Raw genomic sequence first — 18,356 nt, forward strand, 5'->3', positions numbered from 1 at the left:
AATTAGAGAAAATTCGTGCACGTTGATCAATGATCCTCGGGCTCCATGAGAAATAAGAAATTATTGCCGCGACGTAATTGTAGCCATATCGTTCTCCAAATATTTATTATTATTTTGAAAAGAAACTAGGTAATTTATATATAATAATCTCAACTTCTAATCGAGAGAAACGGAGTGTCGAAATAACATGGAGATAGTTTCTGGCACGCGCATCCTTGCAGACTAGGAATTTTAAGTGACAGACAGCTGACAACCTAAAATTGTCCGTTGTCAGGTCTTTGGCAATATATCGAACGATCCGGAAACAGCGATCGATGATCACAACAACTTTCAGTCCTTCTTCGCCGGTCTTATGTTGCTTTTTCGGTGAGTCGAGCAGCTAGATTGACTGCCGTTTCGACGGCGACGAGTGAGATGACCTCCGGCCGATCAGCGGCTGATCCGACTGTCGTTTTCCTTTTCGTACGAAGAACTGGATCTTACAATGCGAAACTAAAACGTGTTGCTTTTACGCACTTTCCTTTATCATAATTTTAAACGAGGAGAAATTTCTCTCGCTTGTCTTTTCTCTCGCTGAAAATTGATCTTCGTACGCGAAGAAGAGACACTTTTGGAGCACACCTGATCCGTCGTCGCGATCTTTCACGATGCTTCGCGCATGTATCGCAAAAGGATCTCTATGACGTCACGGAAAACTAGCATGAAAGATTAACAGAGGACAAATTTCATTAAATGTGCCTTCGATGTTACACGATGTTTTCATCTCGTTTACGACAGTAACTTAGAATTTTGTTGCGGAAAAGTGGGCTGACTTGTACGCGACATGTACCGATCGCTGGCTTTTTTTCGACATTTACGGTGCGAGCGAAGCACCGTTAAAGATCTTGCGCGACGCAGATGTGGGAGACGTCGTCGAATGTAGAGCGACAAGTTAAACGGAATATATGAAAGTATGGTCGTCGTAAATTATCGGTAGCGTATATTGCTTTGTTGGCATGAGCTGTAACGAGAGTAAGCTGCTCGACGTGTTAATCTGTTGTGTGATTCACCCCAGTTAGTCAACAATCCCATAGACAAGTTCCACATAGTGATGCCTGCGTTAGAGTCTTGGAGTTATGATTAAGACGGTGCTTGAGAGAATAAGTCTCTCATCAAAAATATCATTAGTTATATTGAATATTTCACTATTAAATTGTCGACTCTAAATGATTGAGGATTTGATTATCGAATTAGCAAATCGTCAAAATTAAAAAAATGTTAAACGCAAATGAAGCTTTCGATCAGTTGGTTTTATGGACATCAATAATTTAATCATTCAAGACAGGGATAAATGGTTCATATCTCAATTCTCCCGAGCACATCGTCTACTTGTTGAAAGAAAAAGTATGTGAGAGGTTGTAGTTAGAAAGTACAATATTGAATTACTATATAATACTCATTACATACACAAAACCGTGATCGAGGCGATACAAAGATCGAAATAGTGGTCATCCAGCGAGAAGAAAAACAGAGAACATTTCAATTATCTATTCTTATTCGATCTTTTATTATTTAATTTAAAAGAAGCACATTTGGTGACACAAATTTGTAATGCCGGTCGCGCCTTTTTGGCTGCCCTTTTTCTGTGGCTCTCAGGTATTCGGTAACATCGCGCTGGATGCTGATACTGCTATTACCAAGCACAACAATTTCCAAAGCTTCATACAAGGTCTGATGCTGCTTTTTCGGTAAGTAAAGTCGCACCAGAAGCACCTAACTGTTTAACCATTCAACTTGGCCACGCGATTATGCGCGCGATTTGCGAGACGACTGAGCGAGCTTTCACGCTCATCACCTGCGGCAAGCTATTTATCACGTTTTTCTGTTACGATTTGCAAAAGTATAACGCGGAAAATTATCTAAGTTTTTTTCGAGCAGCGATGAAAGAGTAGACTGATCTTTGAAGACGTTCACGTGACAAGGATCTAATATTAATTGAGCTATTTGTGTCACAAGTGGCATTTATGGTTTTATAAATTTTATAAATATTTATAATAGTCTTTGTTGCATCCATTATTTATCCCAATTGCAGAAAAAATATGTTGAAGATTAATTTTTAACGTGATGTTTATAAGAAAATAATTTAATTACATCATAATTTCAATATTTCAATAGAATAGATTTAACTTAAGTATAATTTAAGTATAATATAATTTATATTAAGGGGATGCCGGAGTTCTGTTTTACCGATAAAATGTCATATTTCATTTTTGTCCGAAATCATGATATTAATTGAGGTAAATAAACCGAAATCTTTTTCATTAGGCTTCTAAACTCATTTCTAAAAGTTCATTTATATTCTTTCATACAATCTCTAGCGGGAATCTATCTTATTTTGTGCATACAAACTGCAAAACTTTTATATTAAGCAAATATTGTTATGACCTTTTTACGATTTTTCAATTTTTTTTCAATTTTTAATATAAAATCAGGAGGTTCCCGCTTTGTTTCTATATGTACTTTAATCGTGGAGGAGGGTTTATTATTTTGTGCAACTAATAAAAAGATTTCGGACAAAAATAAAATATAACATTTTATCGGTAAAACAGGACCCCTTAAATATTAAATATTAAATTCATTTTTCTTGAAAATGACTTACGTTGTCACGTTGAACGTCAATTATCACGACGTCGTGAAGTCTTCCAATCGCTTAATTCGTATTATTTCCGGATGTATGTTCACAGCAGGCCTTTTCGCTTCGATCCAATCACGTATTATTATAACGTTTTTTAGCATTAAATTGAGCACAAAAGCAGAATCAGGCTAAACGACACAGTATATTCAGAGCAAACAGAATAATACACAGCCTCATGTAGAAGTTGATTTTTCCATCTTAAGTTCGCAGTTTCTAGATCATCTTTGATGTTGCATAAAGCGCCAGATCTCGTGCATGCCGCGCTTGCCAGAGAAATAGACCTAATTTCTTACTCCCCTCAGACTCGAAATAAAATACGCGAAAATACGATTCAAATAAAATAAATCAAATTAAAATAACGACAGCAATTTTAAAGCAAATTCAACTCTCTCATGAGACGGAATAATTAATAAAATTCTTATTTTTGTATAATCTTATACGTAAATAAATAAATAAATGAATCTCTATATTTAACGTGTGTGAGTGCGTGTACTTGAAGACTGAGGAGATTAAAGTAATTGCGCATTCAACGTACGCTGCAAAAGATGCAATGTTATAATTTGCCAGAGTATCGCATGAATTTTTGCAAGCTAATTTTCTTTGCCATTGCAAAAAGATACTGCACTAAAAATATAAATGTATATTTCTTCATGCTACTTGAAGGTAAACGTCCACGAGACAAATCCATTCGCGATTGAAGATTTATTTTTCAATCTTAGGAGAGAGACAAAGCGATGCAGCAAATTGCATTCGGATTGAAATCATGTAAAAATTTTTCTCAAAATGCGATCTTTTATGAAACGAATTTTTCTAAGAAGCTGATATTAAGTTCTTGCTCTGAATTGACAAAACAGAATTATTTGGTAAAATCTTAAAAATGGATTTGTGCTCGCGATTAATCTTAGGTACAATAATTCGTCATAATATTTCGCAGCAATTTCACGTCAAACACTCGCATTATATATTGAGTGTAAAACTTCATCCAACTTAAAACTCTGAAAGGTTTGCATGCGATAATAAGCGCGGCTTTAACGCAAGCAATGCACTAGATCGCCGAAGCAACCTCTCGTTCCAATCGTTGTTAATGAACGTTGTGCTCAAGAAGCAATCTTCTCAGGTGTGCTACGGGTGAGGCCTGGCCGAACATCATGCTGGACTGCGTAAAGGGCCGTCCTTGCGATGCGAAGGCCGAGAAGAATGAGCCGGGCGGTTGCGGCTCCAACATCGCCTACGCTTACTTCGTGTCGTTCATCTTCTTCTGCTCGTTTCTCATGCTAAATCTCTTCGTCGCCGTCATCATGGACAACTTTGATTACCTCACGCGGGACTCGTCGATCCTGGGCGCCCATCATCTCGACGAATTCGTGCGGATCTGGGCCGAGTACGATCCGAACGCCACCGGCAAGATCCATTATACGGAAATGTACGATATGCTGAAGAACATGGATCCGCCGTTGGGGTTTGGCAACAAGTGCCCGAATCGACTCGCGTACAAGAAACTCATCAGGATGAATATGCCGGTGGACGGTGACGGCAAAGTAAACTTCACCTCCACGCTGTTCGCCTTGATACGCGAAAACCTCAGTATAAAGATGCGATGCGGTGAGTTCACCAGGTTCTATGCGCGAGAAAAAGTAAATGCAACGAAGTCACTATAAAATACTTTTAAATTATAAATGTTGTGTGTGTGATCTCTCTATTTTCTTTTATACAAGGTGTCCCAGACTTAACAAATTAGCCGTTAATAGCAGATTCCTGAGATCATTTGGAGATGAAAATTCTAATACCAAAATGTTGAGGAAGACTTCATAAAAATGTTCAAACTTATCGCGCTGTACGTGGGTCCCTTAATATGACGCTATGTCCCTGAGCATAGAACGTAACGCGCCGATTGGTAATATTTAATTCTTTGTAACGCCGAAACTACATCTTCCTCAACATTTTGGTATTAAGATTTTCGTTTCCAAATGATCTCAGGAATCTACCATTAACGGCTTATTCGTTAAGTCTGGGACACCCTGTATATAAAATAACCAGATTAAAAAAAAAGTATTAATCTTATATTCTTAAAAAAAAAATGTATTCTTTTAGAGAAGTCACATCATAGAATATCTTGATATCTTTTTAGAAACGTCACAAAATAATAACCCTTGTTAAATATTTTCTTAAATATTGTTTTTTAATCTTATAATTTTAATGTTATTGCTCTCTCGACAATTAATTTATGCGTTGAATGAATAATTCCGACTTTGCTGTTTGCATCGTTCTAGCCGACGAAATGAATCAAGCTAATGAAGAACTGCGGGACACAATCAGATGTATCTGGCCTCTGCAAGCGAAAAAAATGTTGGACCTTTTGATACCTAGGAACGAAGGTAAGATTTACTCTTCTTCTCTTTTGGAACATATTAGTAATCATCGCGCGATCCTTTTTTTCAGAATTGGGCAGAGACAAGCTCACGGTGGGTAAGATATACGTCTGTCTTCTGATAATCGAAAGTTGGAGATCGAAGTCAAAGCCTTCCGAACAGGTGAGTCGAGCAAAATATTTTTCATACGAAAAATTACAAATTCCTCAAAGATATCTTCTTAAGTCTCTTTGAGATCCTTCAATTACGATTCTCTTGTTTGAATCGCACTCTCGCCTGACTTTTCGTTATTAAACAAATTAATTGAAAATAAATTCAAGATAAAGATTATATATATTAATAATACATATTTGTCACAAGAGATCTTTTCTTTTATTTTTGCTGTAAAAAAACAAATTAGAAAGTCGGAATTGAAGATTTCGATCGAGAGTGGAGTTGAAATGAATGTGTTTGTCATGGTTTCTTCATGATAGGACACTCTACGCGCGAGTGAAACCTCGAATAGAGAATTTTCCGAAATTTTATATAATTTTCATTGCTCAAAAAAACGAGAAGTTTAATAGTGTCACGAAACTTTTTCTCGAATATTATAGACACATTTCTAATCAATAGAAACATTTGAGTTAATTTTACAAATTTGTTAGAATTTGTTAAACCACGTACATGAATCATAACTTTAATATTTAATGAAAAATAAGAAATTAATTAAGTTCCTAAAGGGATAAATTTAAATACATAAATAAATATGTTTTTTTCCACTTGTACTTTTATTTAATTTAACGGGATAATAAGTAAAACTCTTTAGTTGGTAACAAAAAAAAATGCAGTCTGTCTGTTTATTAAATTAAATATGTCAATGTGTATGAAAATAGTTAGATATGTAATTTTACTTGAACATTATAATTTGAAATTTGTGCAAGTAATTTTAATATAGATTTCACTACGTCAGTCTATTAATTGTCGTTAATTTACAAACAATATGAATCATTATATATCGTTATTAAATCGAAAAAATATATCTTTATCAAACATTTCACTTTTTAACAGCAGTTAATGGACTGATTGGATAGCAACATTTGTCTATCATAGATAGCTCTGAAATTTCTGAATGGATTTCAGTTTAGATTACTAGATAACAAGACACAATCTTACCACTTTTTTTTTATTTATTGGATACTAGAACAAAAAATAATCATGAATTTTTTTTTCAAGATAAGTTTTTCAAGAAAACTTGAGTAATTACTGATACTTAATTTACCCATCAAACTATTTTGTCAAAAATATCTGATTCGAAGGATATTCACGTAACTTTCAATCATCTTCTTGTATCTTTCTCTTTATTTTCCAGAACGATAACGATCTTATCGATAACGATAATGCTGGGCAAAGTCCTGCAGCCCAGGCGGTAGTACTTACTTTTTCTCTTACTTATTATCTTCTCTTAACGTACACTGTTTCGTTTTTTTTTGGGCTGTATGTTTCTGTTCGAATTCTAATCACACCTGTCCGTTTTGTGTTAAATGCGTACTGCAAAAGTATCATCGCTCCTTTTATCAATTTCTACTCTAATATTTTCAAAAAGAAATAAATAACATTACGTAAGAGAGAGATAGCGAATCTTTTGCAGCGAACGCTTTATTTTTTTTATAAAATAACACTTTTCACTATTTTCAAAATTTTCCTACTTTATTCTTCATTCATATTATCCAGAGGCACACTATGCTTGCAGAAAAGTTGCATCGGATATAAGGTGTCCCACATAACACGATTTCCAAAATGTAAAGAAAATATTATAATAAAAAATTAATTTAATTTCTCTGGGCAACACATTATATTATATGAACAGTCAAAACTTTTTTCTTTTTATTATTTTATAATGTAATATTACTTTCTGTCTTTATAACATATTTTAAAATATATTTTAATATTTTATAACATATTAGAGATAGAAATCTTCATGCTTAAAAAAAAACACCTTATATAATCTGTAAATTGAATCTTTTTATTTTATACATACGGCAAGATTCTCGCTGTGCCTCTGGTATATTTTTTTCTACAATTAACATTCGGCACACAATCTTTCTTCTTACTCGTGTCCACACGTACGATTTTAATCTGTCTTTCGTTTGTGTAAAGTAGCCTTTTATTTGTCACTAAAATGATCACACTACACACACACATAGGCGTAGCGGAACAACCATTATAAAAATATCATCTAGCATAAAAATAAATCTAATAAATATTGCGCATATGTAAAATTATATAAATTTTATTCTATGTAATTTCCTCTTCCAACTTTAACATAAATGTCAGTTTCGCAAAATTTGAATGTAAAATTGTGTTATATAATATGTATTATATTAATATATATTATATTTATATAATATAATTGTGAAATATTTAAATTGTAATAATTGTGAAATATTTAAAATTAGTAAAGAAAAAAAATATTGCGTAATCAGACTTTGAGAAATAAAGTAAACATATCTTCATACATTTTAAAACTTCTTCATAACATTATAATTTAATCTCTTTCTCTCATTTTGGAAGGATCCACTTATAATAAAATATTATAAGTGAGGGTGGAAAATGTATTTAATTAAAAAAAGAAATGAAAAGATGATGGTTGTTCCGCGTACGATGAAATAACATGGCAATACACTTTATCTTACTTAGGCACTTATTATGTTAGAAACATAATATGATACTTGATAGATCTTTAATCAGGCTTATACATACGAATTAGTGTCTAGACATTTAGCCGCCTTCCTGCCGAGAGGATTTTCCTTTCTCTAATCGCACGTTTCTCTTATCAAGCTAGTTTAGGGTAACATCGAAGAATAGCTCTCACTTGTGATCTATATATCACAAAGAGAAAAGACAACTGATCTCTTCTCTGTCTGATTTTCGGCGTCCCCCATGCAAGGCCCCCCCTCCTTCTTCCCCTCATCTCACAATCAGTGTGATATATACGATTATAAGACATTGTCAGAGTTGTTTTAGTCGTCGTGTTGTTGCCGACACGTGAGTAACACGTGGCTACGTAGGCACGTGTACGCACGTGTAGACATATCGGCTCTTTGTCCTACCGGCAATACGATATAGCTGTGTGTAAGTAAATCACCTCCTAGAGCTCCGTTTCTCGCGCCTATTTAGAGCGAAAAGTAGTAAAAAAAATGAGCCGATTGATTTCGAGCGTATAAATAGTTCGCCTTTTGCCTCAGTCTTTACGATAATCGCCTCTCTCTCTCTCTCTCTCTCTTTTAAATATATACACTCCTTTCTTGCCAAACAAGCCTTTTCTCGATTAATTGAACATATTTTAGCGACCGATCTTAGATCGTGACGTAGAACGTTACTTTTTATTCTGCCGAATTGTCATTTTGCTCGCGAGCACTTGATAAACTTTTTTCTCCTTTATTTAGTTTGATGCGAGCCTTTCAAAGTAGCAAAAGTTGGAGTTACATTACTCCAAAAATGATTCAACTTCGCGCTCTCTTATTCTAAGCTCAAGTGGTTTCTTCGGATGAATAAAAAATAATGCAACGAAATTTTCTAGTAATAAAAATTTATCAGCTATATTTTACAAAATTATTAAATAAATAAAATGAATTTTTATTGAAACTACTTGAAAAATATTACTATTCTTTTTTTATTATTATTAGGAAACCGTTGCATTGTACGGAAATATCGATCACTTCGCTTGATTCTTAATAAGAAAATAGATTTGAAGATCATCTAATATCTAAGCAAGTAAAATTAGGCATAACAAAAAAATAATCTGAAACTTAAATTGTGATTCGTTGCTTTTTCTTAGAGAGATATTAGATAATTTTAAGAAATCATTTTCTTTTATTTCCGATGCAAAATTAATGCAGTGATAACGACGATCCTGCTGGCTAATGCTGATCCTTCTTCCTTGTTTCTTACGAGTTTTATATCGTAATAGTGTAGAGAAGATTATAGGCACTTTTTTTTAAGCAGATTACAACAGTAGACTTGTAGTCTTGCCCAATTTATCCGATCGCTTTCTACTAGAAAAAGATTTTCCGCTTTTAACTAGAACAATTTTCTGCTCTTTCAATTACACGTTACATTATTTGACACTCTCCATAACGTGTGTACGCACGTCTTAACTTGTCGACACATTTTGATATACAAAATAAATTAATCTGAACAATTTATAATATAATAAATTAAACATTTTTTTATGACATGATAATTTTTTTTTTTTAATTCGGTATAAATAAACTATTTCGAATTAAAGTTTTCAAGATGTTTGCGAAAAAGATAAGGAGTAATGATATTAATAATTACTTTGTCTTGCGACAAGCAATTTGTAAATCGATAATTGAAAAAAGATTTATTCATATCTGTTGCATTTTAAGTGTCTATCGATAGATCCCATTTTACAGATTTAGTAAGCACTTAATAATTCACCGACGTATAAAAGATATCCCAAAAAATGACGGTTGTTTTAATAGCGATACTTTATTTTTATCGATGAAAGAATTTTCAAATTTTTATAAAATATTCGAAAAGAATGAAAAAAAAAAAAACAATCTTAACGTTTCAGTTAGATATTATGTACCAATGATTTTGGGATGTCTCATAGAGCGGCATGTTCCAGATTCCTTAACCCTGGAATATACCTTTTATTCAAACCCGTTTCTTGCATACCAAGCAGCAAAATTTCGATTTTGCCCACGATTATTTGGCATATTTGTATGGTCTTTGTGGAGTGAACTGTTCGTGTTCTACCTTGCGTATACATGTTAAATTGTTAGCAATAGTTGACGGCACCGATGATACATATGATGCGAAGAAAAAGAATTTTATATTTTTAATTATTAATTGCAACAAAGAGAGAGAAAAATGATGCACAGCTCTGGTAGAACATCGAGACTTCACCCGTTTTATGCATGCTTACTGATAATTGCATTTTTGCAGTATTGTTACAATTTCTCAAATGATTAATCGCGTCTATTTATTAACACATTTGTGTTCACTTGTAACATTTTCGTACTCGAGGGAGAAAACAAGGAATAACATTTTTTTTGTATATATAATACATAATTTTGATCAACATATACAGGCTTTGCGATGCAATACGTTTTTTACGAAAGATCGCTCCGCTGCAATTACGCTACTATTTTGCAATTTTTGTATCACACATACGTTCTCGAGCGTACTCAGTAGTCCGAGATGAAAAAACAAGTTCGTCGTATAAAACCGACACAAGTAAACGCACTATCACGACATGCCTTTTTTTCTAGCATGGCCGCCTCTTTTACTCTGAAAATTCTTTCTCACCGTTTTTACACTATTAATTCTTGACTCTGAATGCATCTGATCTTTATTAAGCGTCTCGCATTCTACCACAATTTTTCGAGAGACCATCGACGAGAGGTAACGCTAAAGAAAAAGCCTGTATGTGCCTGTACATATCTAATTTACTTATATGCGGAGGAAACAAAAAAAAATCAGAAGATATAAAAAGCGCAAAAAAAAGAAAAAAAAAGAAATTGTCGATCGAAAAACGAGATCCCTGTCAGTCAGCTCTGATAGCTGGTGTGCTTTCGCACGTTTCGCAATTTAGCAATCGGCCTTCTTCAACTGCCTGCTGGACATTTCGGCTGTAAATCACATCGGAAATAATCACGGAGCCGGAAGTAGGGCAAACAGTCTCGAACCGGTGGTGCGACCGACCACGGATGTGAAGCACGACCGACAGAAAGAGCAGAGAGACGAGGAGGAAGGGGCTCTTGGCGTCCTCGCAGCCGCCGCGCACAGACGTCAGCGTAGCATCAGGTGTGTACATATTAAGTCTTTTAATAAAATAAAATTTTAATAAAATTTGTTTATTTATTAAGCTTTTTATTTGCTAAAAATCGTGAAAGAAAATAAAAGCTCCTAATATTTTATATAAAAAAAAATTATTTCTATATAAACTTAGAGAGAAAAATTTGTAATTGTATTTGGAATTATTTTCAATCTTGATTAATTGACGCAAATCTGGATGACAATATTAACAATGTTATATATTGTATTATAGGGTGTTTCTAAATCTATGTCAGAGATTTTAAGGGCGTATTCTAGGAGTCAAAATAAGAAAAAAAGTTCTTATAAATATGGGTCCAAAAATGCTTTCCTCCTCCGAGTTATAGCCCTCTAAAGTTGATGGAAAAAATCGCAAATGTATTGTAACTCTCGGAGACTTTTTCACAGAAATGTGTTGAAATTTTGCACAGTGTAATAATTAATAATGACCTTCATTTTTTCACATTTTGCGATTTTTTCCACCAACTTTAGGGAGCTATAACTCGGAGGAAAAGCATTTTTGAACCCATGTTTATAAGAACTTTTTTCTTATTTTGATCCCTAGAATACGCCTTTAAAATCTCTGACATAGGTTTAGAAACACCCTGTATAATGCATATACTTAACATTTGAAGTTCATTATTTCATCACAGTTACTTTCAAGGTCAATTTTAAGATTGACAGAGGCACCTTTAGAAAAAACGTTTGATACAAAAGTTTCTTATTTTTTCACGTACAATTCGAATCTGTAATAAAAAGTACCATGTTCCCCTAAAAAAATTGAACTTCCGATCCGGATGACACATTTCCGGTCGGAATCAAAAGTTAAAAATATCACCATTTGATAGAGCGTACCCGATTTACTTAAAAATTATTCGCGATTTTTGATAAAAGCCATTTATTTTCATTTTAAAAGGGGTGTACGGATGGTCTGGGACACCCTGTATATATTATTATATTTAATATATATATGTTTTTAATTGTTAATGGCGAGAATGGCGATTGTTTTGATTGCAGAAACAAAAAGGTGAACTGGAAGATGTCTCGCCAATACGATATACTAGGCAGCAGCGGAGAGAGTAGCCAGGGAGGGGGTGGGTCTGGGGTTGTACTCGTAGTTAATGGCGAGGATCGCGCCCCCGAGCTAGAGCCATTGCTGGCCGAGGTGTCCTCCCAGCGGGATGATCAAAACAACTACTACCATCACCATCACGATCAATACTACGATACCGACAATGATCAATACTATGACCACCAATACTACCACCACCACCATCACCATCATGATCATCATGACCACCGACCACCCTCGTACTACCAACACCAGAACACCTACGTACCTCGCTCCTCGATCCGTTACCACAAGGTGTCGGCTCGATCCAAACTCGAAAGAGAATTCGATTTCCCACGATTTTTGAAAGTGTCCTTCCTACCTTTTGACCCCACCGGAAGTTAATCGCGATAGAGAGCCGGAAAAATACGAGTCGCGATAAAATTGATAATTAATATGTTGTAATTGTGTATATGTTTAAGCTATGTTTCGTAACAATTGCAAGATGTTTCTAAGAATTAAAACGTTCTTTCGATATTATTCCACTTGAAATATTTATTTCAAGATTTCAGAAATAGTTTTTTTTATTTTTTCATTAAAAAATTGGTAATAATGTGCCAATTTTTACTCAGTTTAGAAAATATAAGATTATAAATCTGTACTTGATAAACTAAGTTTATATAATTATTAATATATTTCTATTTTAAAAAATTTCCGAAATATTTTATCGATATTTCATCATGTTATTTTTTTATTATTGTATATGATAAAATATCGATATTTTTAATATATATAATAAAAAATAACATAGAGTTTAAATTTTTTTAATATTGTAAATTTAAAAAAAAATCGTGGATAAAATTTTATCGAAATTTAGAAACATCCTGCAAATAAATAACGTAGATGTTCTATTGTACCTAAAGACAATTCTATTCTAGATTAGGATAATATCTCTCTCCTTTCGCGAATTTATTGTTAGATTGGTCCAAATTAGAATGTTTAGTATTAATTGTGTCACCTAAAGTACTTTTTAGAGGATGTAATTTCCTTCCAGAGAAAATTCTTAATAAGATCTAGATGAGAGTAAAATGCTTTTAGATAAAATGAATATTAGAAGAAAATTAGATTTCAGAGGAACTTTTAAATTTCCGCTAGACAAATTCCAAATATCTGCGTTCAGATTAGATTAGGACGAACCGTCTTAGATGAGTCAATCGACAATTCTCCACTGGTCCAATTTGTGATTTTTCCAATCCTAAAAAAATAATTATTCGATAGTATTCGCGGATCGAAAAGTATTGCGCGTGATGTTGTGATCCTTGACGTTCAAGATCGATTCAGTGAAATGAGATCATCAGACGGACTACGCTTTTGCCATGAAACTAAGAAAAAAATTGTCGAATCAGTTTTGATCCTGTTGAGTGTGTTAGTGTTCCTGTAAATAATACGATACCTAGAAACACGCACTCTAGCGCAAAACATCACATAGAAAAAATAATAGCCACGTGCCATCCGAACGCTCTTTTTAGTGACTGCTCGTGCCGATGCATAGAACAGTTTCCACCCCCTTGTCCCTTGCTGCTTTCGGCTTTAGGATTATCGTTGGAGCAACGAAGCAGTCAATACGATCTCACGCGATTGCCTCGTTCTCCTCGTCTATCATGTGTTTATCTCTTGATTCTTTCGTATCCACGTCCCGGTAAGTAAGATACATCCGTGAAGCGAGTCTCCTGTCTCGAAGGTAGTGGATATCTTCCTCTCTTCAATCAAGCGATCGGGATTTTTATCGACAAGCATGTGCATGAACGAAATTTTTCTAACTGCATGCCGTTTAACACACACGTATACTTGTACATGTATCTCTGTGTGTGTAAACTACTCTTTCTTCCGCCTTATCAATTTCTCCTGCAAAGCTAAGTCTATATTTGTTAGCGACAAAAACGTACGCTGAAGCAGACCGCACGTCAAATCAAGCCTATTGTTTCTTCTCATTCGTTTTTCTCTCAAAATTAATCCATCAAAATTAATTCCGATATGCTATTGTGTAAATAAAATTAATAGCTGGCATAAAGTTGTCTATATCACTATTAATTAACTGTTGCTTATCTTAACTGCTCTAGTATATATTTTATCAAGTAATTATAAAATTTTGAAGTATAATGAAGACTGATATTTCGAAAGAGAGAGCTAGATTCGAACGTGCGTTTGCTTTGAAATTCCGGAAACGAAAGGCGTCTCGAGTTACGATAGCTTCTTGTTCGGAGCGCGCGCGAATCGGCAGCGCGATATTGCTAGAGACAAAGAACCGGCAACACCCCGACTACCCCTTCGATTCCCAACCCGGCTCTAAACCGTACGAGCAACCTACTAAGTCGCAAGTCTGTTCTCGTTTAGGAGCTGCAGGACGTTGTACCGTCCGACTCACGTGCCGGTAGTCTCGAGAGTCTCACGCATCCTGGCGACAGAATCCTTCGTCCGCATCATCCTTCAGCGCCTCCCCCTAGACGTTCGCGATCGCCAAGTATAAGGTATTAGATCTGGTATAAGCAGGATAGTTTCGAAAAATTACGCTGTCTCGAATTAATTGACAGATATGATTCATTCAACGTTACTTTGCAGAAGACACTCGCCAATAATGCCTAGGTCGCCATCGCCGAGGCGACAGGGCCGATACGACCATCACGGTCATTACCACGAAGGACCAGGGTTTAGCGACACCGTTAGCAACGTCGTCGAGATACAAAGGCACACTCATCATCCCCACGCGTCACAATATAATCATCGGCATAGGATACGAGGTACGACGTACCGGCGATAATTCCGACCAGCGAAAGACCACGACGGTGCAACGATAAGTCTTTTTCACGAAACCAGGACCGCGAACTCTATTTCGTGTCGATCATCTCCAACCGGTTTCTTTCTATTTCTTCTCTTCTTCTTTCTCTCTCTCTCTCTATTTCTCTCTCTCTCTCTCTATCTCTCTCTTTCTCTCGTTGTCTTTTATCGGCCTGGATTTTTATTCTACAAACACAGCATCTTTATACCTGCTCTATCACCATATACCACCAATATACCTTCATACTTGATGTGTTATATTTCTCCATTATAATTATTATTGATTATAATTATCTCCAACCGGCTTGGTGATATTTAGTCTTTTGTTTGAGAATTCAATCATAAAAACATGGTATATGTATATCAAATATCTTACTACACTACTGTGAATATTGTGAAATATGATATATATACTCAGGAAACACCAGATAACATTTATATAATTGTTAGTTGTAATTTCTCACTCAACAACATAACTGTAACATGTTATGTAACTGTTATATAACATGTTATATAACATGTTATATAACTGTTATATAACATGTTATAATGTTATGTAACTGTTATATAACATGTTATAATGTTATGTAACTGTTATATAACATGTTATAATGTTATGTAACTGTTATATAACATGTTATAATGTTATGTAACTGTTATATAACATGTTATAATGTTATGTAACTGTTATATAACATGTTACAGTTATATAACAGTTATATTGTTGAGTGGGAAATTACAACTAACGGTTATATAACTGTTATTTGGTGTTTGCTGGGTATATATGTATATATATAAATGATAAGTTTTAAACTGTATAATTGTTGGCAATCAATGAAAGCAACGAAAGAGAGTTCGTGGTCACGGTTTATAAGAACATGAATGTTGCTATAAGTGGTTTTACTCGTAAGAGGCAGGAAAGCTCTGTGTGATACTCGATGTAATACTTTTCTTCGTTTTGTTCTGTTATGCGCCTACACAGACTATTACGACCACTGCGAATATTACGACGATGGTAATTTCTTTCGCAACTCTCCTCTTCTTCATTCCCATGTCCACGGTGCAGTTATAATGTTACTACATATAATCAATACGATCGTTTGGCTTTCACCGTTTCTTCGTTCCTGTTTGCGATGATACACACGAATATACACATACACACACACACACATACACACATACACGTACACGCGCGTGCAATAAACACTATCAAACACAAATCAACATAGTAGACGTTTTCAGACAACTGGTGTGTACAACACCAATAGCACTATCAATGTTTCACATATTCAAAAGTGTTTCTCTTCTTGTTTGCTACGCGATGCTTCTTATACTAGAGATGCTGATCGAGATTGTCAGTCAATTTTATTTATCTATTTATTTATTAAAAACATTAACGATTGTAACAAATTATATTAGATATATAGCTGTTGCATTTTGTTAATATATTCTCATAGTGTTTAGCTTTCAAGTGTAATTCTCGAATACAATTCTTATTTTCTAGACGGTTGACGTTGTCCAATAGTTTGGAAGATGCAACATGCACATGCAACTTAGTTTGAATTCTTTTATTCAAGCACGGTCAATTAATTAAAATTCTTTCCAAATAATTATATGATGTAGAATGTAATCTTTGAATATAGTTTAATTGATGTATAGAAAGTGTATAAAAGGAGAAAGTATGTTAGAGGTATAAATCATGTGTATAAAGGGAGAAAGTGTGTTAGAGAATTTTGGACAATAATTATTGAGACTATTGCGACACTATTGATGCACTCGTAGCGATTTAGTATCGTAGAATGCGCATGCTACGTTAGATGCCTTTTCTGAAATTTAAATACAACAATTATTAGAGCACTGACACGAGTATGCACTATCGATTCGAGTTGTCTCACAAACACGAAACACTACAAGCATGTTGATCCTCTCTCTATCTCTTTTTTTCTAACGGATTTTGTAATTTGAAAATAATTAGCACATATCTCCTATTTGGGATATTTTTGATTAAAATCCAGAAATTAAATCACGAGTTGTAATAATTAATTTTTTTAAAAATGTAGGAATCGAGAAATTATATGAACGTATTGTTAAATTGACTTTTCGTCGCTATTTTAATATAGCTACCATTTTTTTGTTTCTAAATAATTAACTCTATAAAAATCTAAAATTCTAAAATTGATGTCGATAGAATCATATTGATAGTCTGTCAGTCCTGAATCCTTTCCGACGATTCTTTGACTCTTCTTTACCGACCGAGTCTTTGCTCTATTACAATTTGATGAATTAAATAATTAATAAACAATCAATAGCACTGAAAGCTGTTCACAAATCCCAACGGCCCTGTCGGGCCTTGTCACACGCTTTTGATTTACTTGTCGAGCAACTATCACCGAGAAAATCCCCCCGCAATAATCGTGCCCCCGGTACGCGTGGAACGCAGATCGGAAGTCTTTAACGGACGTGTTCATCAGGTCCGTGGAGTGCCTCGACGAGCCCAGCAAGATCGCCGAGCCCGGTTCACCGGATCGAGCGCGGCGGTCATTACGGCACGACCAGCCTGGAGCAACGTTCGAGGAGCCCGAGCCCGGGTGGTCGTTCGCATCACCATCATCATCGCCATCATCCGCATCAACACAGCTACCCGGTGCTGGTCGCGAGAAGAGGCCAGGGTCGTCGGTTACCACCGACGCCGAACAAGCCGTCGACCCTGCAGCTGAAACCGGCCAACATCAACTTCCCCAAGCTGAACGCCTCGCCGACCCACGGCTTGCACGGCCCGATGGCGCCGGGAGGACCGGCCCACGTACCGGTGGGACCTGTGCCAGGCCACGTGCTGCAGCATCCGCATCCGCCGTCGCACATGCCGCCCTCCAGCATACAGCCGAGCCATCATCCGTTGAGCTTCGAGCAGGCTGTTGCCATGGGCCGCGGTGGTCGTTTACTTCCCAGCCCGGTTCCCAATGGCTACAAGCCGCAGCCACAATCTAAACAAAGAACGCCTAGGTAAGCAGCTCTTCTCGCTTCTGTTGGGAATTTACTTTTTGTTTGATCGATAAAATATAGGGTGTTTTTTAATAAGTGCGAAAAACTTTAGCAGATGATTCTTTGTCGAAAATTAAGGGGGGTTTTTCATATAAGTGTATACTCCTACATCCTTCCCTGTGGAGTTACACTCCTCTAAAAATGGGGGTAAAAATTAGATTTTTATTTTTTAGGTTAGGTTAGGTTTTTTAGGTTTTTATTATAAGGTTTATTAGGTTCTTTAGGTTTTTATTATAATTTTGTTTTTGTTCCAATTATCCCAACACATTTAATTACAAACACTCTAATTTTATTTTTATTTTAAAATTTAACTTCTCGTCATTCGAAACCTATGCTACTTAGCATCATGCTGTGCACGATAACGTACTTTATTTTTTTTCTTGAAAACTACTGATTTTATGAAAAAAATAAAAGAAATAAAAAAGTTTCTAAATAAATCAAACTTTTTAATGCATATTTTTAGATGATCATATTTCGGCCCATTAAAAACTTCTAATAAAAAATTGAATAGGGGTTGATAGTTTCATCCCCTTATAATAATACGGGAGGCTGGAAAAAAATGTTA

At 35.1% G+C, this 18,356-nt stretch overlaps 1 protein-coding gene across 16 annotated transcripts in view; it reads left to right on the plus strand.

The window, feature by feature from the left end:
* Window positions 1-18,356, plus strand: part of Cac (calcium voltage-gated channel subunit cacophony) — a 176,519-nt gene that overhangs the window by 147,107 nt on the left and 11,056 nt on the right. For 9 of the 16 annotated variants that reach the window (XM_083107199.1, XM_083107196.1, XM_083107194.1 and 6 more), the window contains 11 exons: window positions 1,636-1,727; window positions 3,792-4,276; window positions 4,945-5,049; window positions 5,114-5,205; window positions 6,392-6,448; window positions 10,643-10,854; window positions 11,881-12,229; window positions 14,309-14,442; window positions 14,534-14,712; window positions 15,732-15,764; window positions 17,221-17,752. In XM_083107199.1, coding sequence (XP_082963325.1) covers window positions 1,636-1,727; window positions 3,792-4,276; window positions 4,945-5,049; window positions 5,114-5,205; window positions 6,392-6,448; window positions 10,643-10,854; window positions 11,881-12,229; window positions 14,309-14,442; window positions 14,534-14,712; window positions 15,732-15,764; window positions 17,221-17,752 — 2,270 coding nt within the window. Of the gene's footprint in view, window positions 1-274; window positions 367-1,635; window positions 1,728-3,791; window positions 4,277-4,944; window positions 5,050-5,113; window positions 5,206-6,391; window positions 6,449-10,642; window positions 10,855-11,880; window positions 12,230-14,308; window positions 14,443-14,533; window positions 14,758-15,731; window positions 15,765-17,220; window positions 17,753-18,356 lie in introns of those variants that run through there. The other 7 variants (XM_083107197.1, XR_014440209.1, XM_083107204.1 and 4 more) reach the window with 7 other exon arrangements.

Source organism: Camponotus vicinus, unplaced genomic scaffold (genome assembly GCF_025532165.1).
Source record: "Camponotus vicinus isolate PSW18456_S1 unplaced genomic scaffold, iyCamVici1.0 SCAF_8, whole genome shotgun sequence".
Classification (NCBI taxonomy): Eukaryota; Metazoa; Arthropoda; class Insecta; order Hymenoptera; family Formicidae; genus Camponotus; species Camponotus vicinus.